At 63.7% G+C, this 10078-nt stretch overlaps 2 protein-coding genes across 2 annotated transcripts in view; both read right to left on the bottom strand.

Annotated features, from left to right (window-relative positions):
- FGFRL1 (fibroblast growth factor receptor-like 1) overlaps positions 1–10025 on the bottom strand; it is a 15972-nt gene extending 5947 nt beyond the window's left edge. The window contains exons 1-2 of the mRNA XM_006893593.1: positions 9898–10025; positions 9569–9666 (exon numbers count right to left, since the gene is read on the bottom strand). Of these exons, the coding sequence (XP_006893655.1) occupies positions 9569–9650 (82 nt within the window). The 5' untranslated portion in view covers positions 9651–9666; positions 9898–10025. The remainder of the gene's footprint in view (positions 1–9568; positions 9667–9897) is intronic.
- The window catches only part of LOC102869771, an 88629-nt gene continuing 88561 nt past the window's right edge, over positions 10011–10078 (bottom strand). The window contains exon 24 of the mRNA XM_006893645.1: positions 10011–10028. Coding sequence (XP_006893707.1) covers positions 10011–10028 — 18 coding nt within the window. The remainder of the gene's footprint in view (positions 10029–10078) is intronic.

Here is a 10078-nt window from a genome sequence, read left to right as displayed (position 1 = left end):
GCATCAGGTCCCGTGCTCATAGAGCACCCACCATGTGTTCATGGAGTACCCATCACGTGCCGGTCCAGTGTTCACGGAGCACCCCGTGCACCAGGCCCACACCCACCGACAGCCTGCTATCACCAGAACCCACCTGAACACAAAGGGCTTCCCATCACCATGCGGGCGGCCTAGAGCACTAATGGACTCTCACGTCAGGTGGCCGCACCAGCCCGCCAGACAGAAGGCAAGTGTGAGATGGACACAAGAGCGAGGCCCTCAGAGGGTCACACACGCCCCAGCCTTGACATACGCCTTCCCAGTGCAGATTAAAGATGATGGTGAGACCCTGGGAATCCTCAGCTTAGCAGGCACACAGGTAAGAGTGGGGTGTGGGGTCCCCAGGGATGGGGGGCAGCAATGGAGAGGGTGGTGGGGGCTGAGGGACCTTCAGGAACAAGGAAGGAGTGGGAGTGGGGCAGGTGGGAAGGGTAGGAGCTACGGGACCCTCAGGGACATGGGGTGGAGGGGAACTGCCAGACTCCTGGGTTAGAGCGTAGCCATCGTGAGGTTGGGGGCTAAGGAACCTTCAAGGACAGGGAACGTAGGGGGCTGCAGGATCCCCAGGGGCAGGGGGCAGTGAGGGCGGCTGTGGGGAAGGTGGGGGCTAAGAGATTCCCGTGGACAGAGGGGGCAGTGGGGAGTGTGGGGGTTGCAAGACCCTCAGGGGCGTGGAGTGGCACGGGGGAACTGTGGGATTCTGTCAGGGGCAGCCATGGGAAGGGGCTACAAACCCCTCGGGCACAGGGGACTGTCAGGGCAGCTACAGGAGGATAGGGACTGAGGGGGACAGTGCACACCTGGTCCCCAGAGGCCACCCATGGGCCTGACACCCAGTGTCCATGGCAACCCCACGACAAGAAAAAGGGCCACGCCCACCCGGTCAGCCCCAGGGGTCAGAACACAGAACCAGCGATGTGCCACGTGTCCGTGGCGGCCACGCCTCCTGTGCCCCTGGGTGGGGAGGGCCTCCCCATCCACTGCAGAAGCCCCGCACCTGCAAAGGGGAGCAGTCCCGATGAGGTCACCCACTCCCCAGAGTCGGGGGCGGCCCCAGAGGTCCTCAGCCACCCTCCCGGGGGACTCAGCTCGCGAGGGCTCCTGGCCTTGGGGGTCCCGGGGCCAGCTGAGCGTGAGGAGGTGCCGGCGACGGTGGCTGGGCTGCACGATGCTGTCACCACGCGGTCTGACGGGGCGCCATGTGTTTTTAATAACCAGCTGGTATTTCTTCAACATGCAATTACCAGCTGGTTACAGTACCCGCTTGGCAGTCCTCGTGCTTCTGCGAGGGCGCCCGGGCTGAGGTAGCGGTTTTCCTTCAGTCTTTCCGAGCCTGGGGCCGGCGGCTGGGGAAGAGGGGGACCCTCCCAGAGCTCGGGGCCCTGGAAAACCCTGCCCCGGAACCCCCGTGCCCTGCTCTGGGGGCGGGGAGGTGGGGGAAAGGCTCTCCTGTGTTTGGACGAGGCGCTTTCAGGTTCAAGGCTTCTCATCAACCTCGAGTCTCCAGTCTCTCCAGCAGGCGTCAGCCTGGCCCACTCAGGAGGGGGAGGCGACAAAGGGTCTCCTCACAGAGACCCTGGCACCCAGAAACCATGAAGGGTGGGACTGGGACAGTGCAGCTTGTTGAAGCAAAGCCTGCTCCCTATCATCTGGGGGACCCTCTTCTGTGCACCCACACCCCTGCCTCTAGCTGGGTCCCCCGACATGCTCTTGTTGGCTACTGGGCAGGCCAGGAGGACACCACCTCTGCCCCCCACCTGTCCAGGTCCTCAGTAGCATCCTGGTCTGTCCCAGATCAAAGAGCCCTGGGGGGGGTCCTGGGAGCAGGGGTGAGGGAAGTGTCCCCACCAATGGCCCTGGGTGGCATGTATGCAGGGGTGTTGGCTAGGTTTGTGTTGCACTGTCCCAGTGTCCAGAGGCCTCAAGGGACACTCCCCAGACCTCCAAGGGCCCAGCCCTGTTCCCAGGCAAACTCGGGCCAGCACCTGTCACTGCCTGAAATGCCACCATTCACCAGCCTGGCCTCCAGGCCGCAGGACACAGTCAGGGTCCCTGGATACTTCACCGGAGGGGAGTCCCAGTCCCCCTGCCCCCACAAGTCTACCTTCTCAAGGTCTCCGGGGGCTGCACCTGGAACAACACCGCCCCACCCCATCACCTGCCCAAAAACCTGCCCACCCCGTCGCAGATGGACACTGAAGCCCACGAGAGCAGGGCTGGCCAGGCTGGCCCTCTCATTCACACCCTTCCCCACCACCAAGGCAGCCTGACCATCGAGAGAGAGGGTTCCCAGCAGAGAGGCATGGGAGAAGTGGGGGACAAGACCCCACTAAAAGAGAGCTGGGGGACGACGGCTGGGTCACTGAAAAGAGCCAGAGCCCAGTGGCTGTGGCCGTGCAGGGCCTGGGGGTTGGGGGGACAGGCTTGTGCTGGCGGGCAGCGGCCAGGCTGGAGCCAGCCTTATCCTAAAGCAAACAGCATCCCCTCCCCCTCGGCCAACCCCGCCCCCACCTGGGCCGGCAGCAGCCAGCAGGACAGGACCCCAGGCTTCCAGGCAGCCCCGCCCACCCCGTGCGAAGCCCAGTCCTCCAGACTTCCTGGGAATTCTGGCCTAGCATGGACCCACCTCTATATTTAGCTGGGGAAACACAGCCCCCATTGTTCTACCTGCAAGGGGCCTCCAACCCACAGAGCCAGTGGGGAAACTGAGGCAAGCCCTAAGACCCTCAGGTGCCTGAAGTGAGCGAAGGCTGGGCAGGTCCCCCAGTCCAAGTGGGGGGCCAGGGAGTCCAGTGAGAAAGGCCCTGAGTGGGGCATTCCAGGGAACCTCCACCTGCTTGGCCCCTTCCTCCAGGAAGCCCCCCACCCTGAACATATGGGCAGGCAGAAGACTGAGGCTGGGGCAGGCCTGACAGGTGATGGGGAGGACGAATGGAGGTGGAGCAGTGCCTTGAGGAGGGGGCAGGGAGGGTCACCACCCTTCCCCCCACCCCACTGGCCCAGCTGTGAAAACATGTCCAGGAATAGGGGTCCAGGAATGGACTGAAGACGGAGACAGTCTGAGCAGTGAGCTCTCTGGAGCCGGGTACAGCAGCCTGGGGCCCACTGCCCCCCATAGCCTTGTGGACGGGCCATGTCCAGCAGGTCCTCCACACCCACCAGGAGACTGACCCCTGCACACAGCCCCTCGCCAGGACACAGCCCCCTCTCAGCGCACAGGACATCATGAACTGGACACTCGCATGCTATTTCTACAGGGCTGGTCTCACCCCACAAGACGATACTTGTAAATCAGGTGGGCCTTGGGCCCACCCAGGCAGTCCAGTCAAGGGACAGGCAGGAGAACTGGTGCTGTGCATGGGGACAAGTCTCCACAGCCGACTCTCCTGAGTCCTGGCCCCCGCCCCGTGTCTTCACAGGGTCCCAGGGGCTGCCCCAAGCTCAGCACATCCACCTTGAGGACATTCCCCAGGAAACCATAGACACAGTGCACGTGCAGACCTGCCACTGGGCCTTTGCACAGGCTGCGCGTTCTCCAGCGTCCTGAGGACAGCCCCGAGGGTGAGGAGAGGTGTCCCTTCCATCATCCGCAGTCCCCCTCTAGAATCCTCAGCCCCAGCAAGAAACACCTCCACTCAGGTAAGCCAGGTAATGTGACCTCGGACACTTCCAGGCACACAGCAGGTTCTCAACAAGTATTTTGCTTAATGGTTTGGGGCAGTGGGCCACCCACGATCGGGAGCAGAGGTGGTAGGTGGTAGCCTTTCAAACTCTGGCCTCCATCGTGCCTTCCAAGGCTTGGGAGGGAGTAGGGGTCAGCATGGAGGGTTGAGGGGGCGACTGAGGCAGAGACAAGAGCTTGCTCAGAACACGGTCCTCTCTGAGGCCGGGGCACACGTACGTACGTGTGCTTGTCTATGCATGCGTGAACACGCACACACAGTGCAGGCAGCCAAGGGTCAGGGTCAGAAAGCCCTGGTGCATTTGCCCAGACCAGCAGCCCTGCCCTTTCAAGCACAGGACAGGCGGACAGCGGGCACCGGCGTCAGAGAAGGCTCTGGGTCCAGATGAGAGGGTCCCCCCCAAGGCCTCTGTGACCACAGAGCCAGGTCAAGGGCCCCCAGCTGAAGACCAGATCAGGACAAGAGGCCAGCCCTCAGGGCCTGTCTACACCCTGATGGTGACAAAGCAAAGTCTGATGCCATCCACAGAAGTGATCTCTGACCTCTCTCCAGGGTCCCCGTGCACCCGCCGTTTGGGGGTCAGCCAACAAGAAGCAAGCCCCCCTGCAGCCACGGCTGAGGAGAAGTGTCCAGGGGGAGCCTCTAGCCTGGCTCGGCTCAGGCTCTGACCATGGCTGCGGCAGGAGGGAAGGCCCGGGCTGGGGGACACCTGGTCATCTCATCAGACCCAGCTGAGGAATTTCCGGCCTGAGGGGGATTCTCTGGCCTTGGGCCTGGCCACCAGGAGCCCCCTGAACCTGCTGGGCCCCACTTCCTCCTAGAGAGGACTTGAAAGGGCATGGGGGGGCGCTTGGCCGAATGGAAGTGAAAGCAGAGGGTGGGTCTGCCTGGGCGCTGGGCACGAGGAGGGGGATGCTATCAGGCAGGGAGCACGAGAGCAAAGATGGGAGCGTCTGCTCCAGGGTGACCAGGTCCCAGGAGCTGTGTCCCCCACAGTGCTGTCTCTGAACCCCAGAAGCAAAGGAAGTCAGAACACTGGACACTCACCCAGGGGCTAAGATGCGAGACCAGGTTGCCAGCTGGGCACGCAACAGGGACAGACAGGAAAACACAGCCAGTAGTCTCCCTCCCCCACTAGGATCTTCTGTTGAGAGTGGCCCCTGGGACCCAGCCCCCTAAGAAGAAACTGAGGGGCAGGAGAAGGAAAAGCGAGAGCACCTTCCCCACGAGGAGAAGCAGAGGGACGACACCCCCCCACCCCCAGGACTCAGCTGCCTCGGGTGTCAGGACCCGTCCTGCCCAACGAGTCCCTCCTAAGGACACTGACACGTGCACACACGGGCTGCTGTCATCAGGCGTTCACCCACCCAGCTGCCCCTGGACGTGGACCCACTGAACCAGCAGCAGAACTGAAAGGCCTTCAGGACAGGTGGTGACCACAGACCCGGGCCTTTCTGGGTGCTGCACAGAGCAGCGGCTCCCCAGCAGGCTGTCCAAAGGCAGACACTGGCCCTGGGGACACCTGCCCGGCTCTCCAGGTCTGTACCCTCCAGAGGCTGCAGGTAGGGGCTGCACCTTCCACAGACCCTGCTCCTGGGGGCTTTCTCCCTTCCTTCCTTCGAGACACAGGCGGGCAAGGGCGGGGGCCACACACAGACCACCAGCAGGGGCCCTTCTTCGGTGTCCAGCAGCACAGCCAGACCTCAGGGAGCCCCCTGAACACCTCAGCGTCCACCTTCTCGGCCTCACCAGGTCCTCAGACTCCGAGCTGAAACACCAAACGCTCACTTCCAACACTGTCGCCCCACTGTCCCTGAGATAAAATTCAGATCCGAATCTTGGCCTTCAGCGTCTTTGTGTTCTTGCCAAAGCTGGGGCTTCCCAGCACCCCTCACAGGCGCTCACACTGCAGCCCGTGTGGGCAGCACAGCAGGAGAAGCCCCACACCTCCAGGTCCAGTCACTGGCCCCATGGACACACGGTAATGCCAGCAGCTGTGGATGGGTACGGACACTGAGCCCCCGTCACCCGAGGAGGGGAGTGTCCCGTCTAACCACTGGCACTCTGCAGGGTCACCCGCTGTCCTGAGGGGGTCCCTGGGTCCTCAGCAGGCCTGAGCTGCACCCCGGAGCCGCTGGGCCCCCTCCTGTCCTTCCCCTCAGCCGCCAGCGGCCTCATTATTCAGTCCTCAGCCACTTGACAGGACACACAGCCTGTGTAAATCTTTCATGAAATGGACGGGCGAGCAGGAGGAAAAGCGATTGTGTTCACTGCCAAGATGGGAAGCCCTGGATTTCAACAGCCCGAGGCCGCGGGCACCCTCCCCACCACAGCTGCCTCACCCCACCGCGTCGGGGACCGTGTCAGAGATCGTGTCAGGACGGATAGGGCTGCCTGCACCCCACACTCCATGCTGGGCTCCCTGGGGAGCCCGGTGTATGTGCCCGATCGGGGGCTGAGAGGGTCAGCTGGGCTGCAGGCCCCAGAAGCAGCAAAGGGTTCTCCTTGGGATTCCCCAAGGGCACGGGATCCCCCTGGATGGACTGCTTGATGTAGTCCCTCTCTCCCTGAACCCCACTCCTCTGCCCAAGCTACTCAAAAAGCCCAGCACCTCCCTTTGATCCCCGTTCCAGCCAGGATCTCAGAGGCCACAGAGAGCCTACCCAGCCTGGCCTGCACCGTGCCGCTGCCCACATGCCCAGCCTGCACCGTGCCGCTGCCCACATGCCCGGCCTGCACCGTGCCGCTGCCCACATGCCCGGCCTGCAGGCCTGCCTCCTTAAAGGCTCTGTGTGCCCTTCTCCAGGCGCCACCCTAGACCCCCACCTCCCTGGACCTCAGAGCTCCTTGGAGCACCCAGCCCCGGCCCGGGACTTCCCCAGATCACCTGGTAACTGAGCCAAAGGTGACGGGCAGAGCATGGGACAGCAGTGGATGGATAGGACATCCTGGGGTCTAGGAGCTGTGGCCGGGGCACATCTGACCCTCCATGGACTTGACCCTGTCCATGGGGCGGTCACATGGACAAGGTCAGGGCCCAGAGGATGCCCTGGGTTGAGCAGCCCGGGCTGAGCAGGGCTGCCAGCACAGGGTCCGCCCGTGGGGCCAGCACCTGAGCCAGGGCCCAGCGAGCCGGAGGCTGAGGCCGGGCGGGGGGAAAAACCAACATTTCCCCTGGTTAAGGGCAACAGCGCTGAAAGGGGACTTTGAGAGCGGCTGCCGGGCTGCCGGGCCATTGATTCGGCACACAATGAATAAAGAGCCTGCGGTCGCTGGCGTTTCCAGGCCCAGCCAAAGGCGACTTTGTTCACGGCTCCCTGCTCCCCCCTAAAGGGGGCAGTGATTTATTTTCTCTTCCAGGATTGGGGCCCCCAAGGCATAAACGGGGCAGCTGTCCCACACCCCTACCTCCTGGGCCACCCGGAGCACACCACTAGGCCTGGCTCCCTGCTCCCACCCCTGGCCTTACACAAACCCACTCAAGACACTTGATAAGGGGACCTAAAGGGAGGAAGGTGTGGACCCAGGTCACCAGAGGCCACCAAGGCCACCAAGGCCAGCCCACTGGCTCACACAGAGCTCCAGAACCCTCCTGACACTGCAGTAGCTACCAGCAGCAGGTCCCACAGGCCTGAAGCTACCCAGAGCCCTATGGTGCTGGTCAGGCCCCAGAGGGGAGGACACTGGCTGGGGCACTCAGCCCACTGGGCTGTGGGCTCAGCCCTGGCCAGAGCTGTGGACAGGGCCGTGGTCCCGGGCCTGTGCCCTATGTAATCAGTGGCCCAGCACGGAAAAGACGAGAGTGTGACCCTCTCGGAAGGCGCCACGAAGTAAGTCTTTTGAAACGATCTGTGAAAGGTATTTTCACCCAAACGAGGTGACCAGAGGAGGGAGCAGAGAAGTCAACGTCTATCTTTTTCTTTTTTTTCAAATTGTAAAGAAAACAATTTCAACCAAATCCACCAGGATTGTGTAACTTTGGGGAAAGGGGAACTTTTTTTTTTTTTTTACAGGATCCCTGTTTAGATGTACCCTTTCCAGAAGTTGTGACACCACCACAGAGCAGCTTTCACAAAACAGCCAGGGCCTTCACGTGAGGCCCCACGAGTGGACGGTACGTGAGGCCCTGGGGGGTGGACGGTGGTCTCACGGAGAGGAAGCGCGTGAGTGGACGGGCTGTGCCCACATCCAGGCAGGGGCTGGCGGGGAGAAGCCAACCTGATTCAGGAAAAGCATTCCTTTTGCACCCCCACCTCCACTCCCTAACCACAGAGGCCCTTGGAAGGCCCTGCCAGGGCCTTCCCCGCTCAGGATGAGGCCGGATCCAGAGCCCCAAGGCCAAGGCCTGGGGTGGCAGGGGAGGAAGGGAACGGCGAGGTGGAAGGAGTGCCCATCTGAGGCCCTTCAGCACCGAGGCAGGCCCTGTCCACCCACTGCCATCTGCTGCCCACAGCCCCCACTCCCTGGGGCTCAGGCTGATGGCCAGGACAGGACGGTGGCCTCTAGAGCCACCCCGGCCGAGTGGCCAGAGGACAGGCAGGTGCAAGGATGAGGAATCAAAGCAGATAAAAGAGGAATCAAAGTCGAAGGTTGCTGGCCACCGCCGAAGACCTCGCCCAGCAAGGCCTGAGCACTGGCCGGGGCCAGGGCATTGCCCGGCCTGCAGGACAGCCGCCGGCTGGGCCTGGCCGAGCCCGGGCAGCCCCCACCCTTGAGCCAGCCGGCCAGTCCCCAGCGGGTGGGGGGTGGGTACGGTGGCATAAGGCCCACCTGGGCTGTCGCCCGCCACCCCACACCCGAATGTAGCCATATAAGGCCTGGTCGGCTAAGTGTGCCCGCCAGGCGGGGGGCGGGGGTGCGAAAGCTCAGTGGACTGGCGGCCAGCGCAGGGATGATCCTGAGTGGTCAGCGCCCAAAGGGCCGGCCTGGCCGCAGGTCCCGCCTTGCTGCCGGGAGCCAGCCCCGTGCCCTCCTGCTCGGAGACATGGCGGCCTCGCATCCCCAGTGCACCGGGCTGAGGGGTGTCCTCTCCGAGGCCAGGTCCAGGGGCAGGGGTCCATCCAGAAGCATCCCTGGGCCGTCCGCTTAGACATTGGATGTTAAGGACATGCACAGGAGATGGAGTGACATGGGGCACATATACTGTGTCGCCTGGACATCTGGGGGGGGGCTGCTTCAAGATAACTCCCTGCTCCCCACCACCAAGCAGGCCTGCCATGGCAATGACCTAGACACATCGGGGACTCTGGGACCCCGGCTCTAGCCCGCCTGCGTGAGGCTGGGCTGGCAGGCAGGTCCAGGGTAGAAGCTGAGAGTGTGGACGAAGAAATCACCTGGACTCCTGACACCAGGGGTGTCCCCAGAGCCTCCCACATTCTGCCCTGGCAACTGAGGGGTCTCTCTGAAGGTTCTCTGGGGCCCACCATGGCCATAAGCAGCCCACTGCTCAGAAAACTAGCTGCAGGGAACCCCAAGTCCCAGGAGGGGAGATTTGGGGTGAAACAGGGGGACCAGGCCCAGGAAGGAGTAGGAGGGAACAAGATCAAGAACATGGGTGTCCACGGTGAGGAGCTAAGGCTATTCCACCATAGAGGCGGAGTGCTCTGGGGGGGTGTGCATGAGGGTACCCCAGAGGTGAGTCCGTGGGGACCCCCGGCTTGCTCAAGGGGGGCAGGGGTAGAGATTCCTGGCAGGAAAGCATGAGGCCCCACGGGTGGACTGGGGCTATCCCGAGGGTGAGCCCCGGGCACGCGCTGCCAGGCAGGCACTGTGGCAGGGTTCAGGGCCAGGCGGGAAGGGGCGTCGCTGGCGGAGGCCCGGCGGCCGGGCCCGGCGCCAGGACTCACCTCGGGCGGCGGCGGCCGGCGGGAGGGCCCCCAGCAGCAGCGGCGGCAGCAGCAGCAACAGCAAAGCGGGGCTCGGCGTCATCTCGGCCTTTCTGGACCTGGAGGGGGGGACCCACGGAGGGAGGGGTTACTGGGCGCAGGGGAGAGGGGGGCAGGTACAGCACCCCGCCCGCCCCGGAGGCCCTGGCGCGGGCCCTCCCCCGCCCGGGCAGCGGGGACTGGGGGGCCACCCCCCCACGCCCCCTCCCTGCGCGCGCTCCAGGCGAAGGAAGCCGCGGCGGGGCGAAGCTGCGGGTATCAAAGGCAGACAAAGGGTTTACACTAATTACTGGCCTCCCCCGCCCCCCTCTCCAAACACCGTCTGGATTCCTGGCGCTTGTAACCCGGGCCCTGCCCGCGGGCCACACAACACCCAGGGCCCCGCAGATAATCGCCTGCGCCATTAGCGGACAAATTTGCGCTGGGGGGGGTCCCACGTGGGGTGCGGGGCGGGGGCGGGGTCCGGGCAGG

Source organism: Elephantulus edwardii, unplaced genomic scaffold (assembly GCF_000299155.1).
Source record: "Elephantulus edwardii isolate Elephantulus edwardi_28Jun2011 unplaced genomic scaffold, EleEdw1.0 scaffold00129, whole genome shotgun sequence".
NCBI lineage: Eukaryota > Metazoa > Chordata > Mammalia > Macroscelidea > Macroscelididae > Elephantulus > Elephantulus edwardii.
This window is presented reverse-complemented; position numbering and strand designations above follow the sequence as displayed.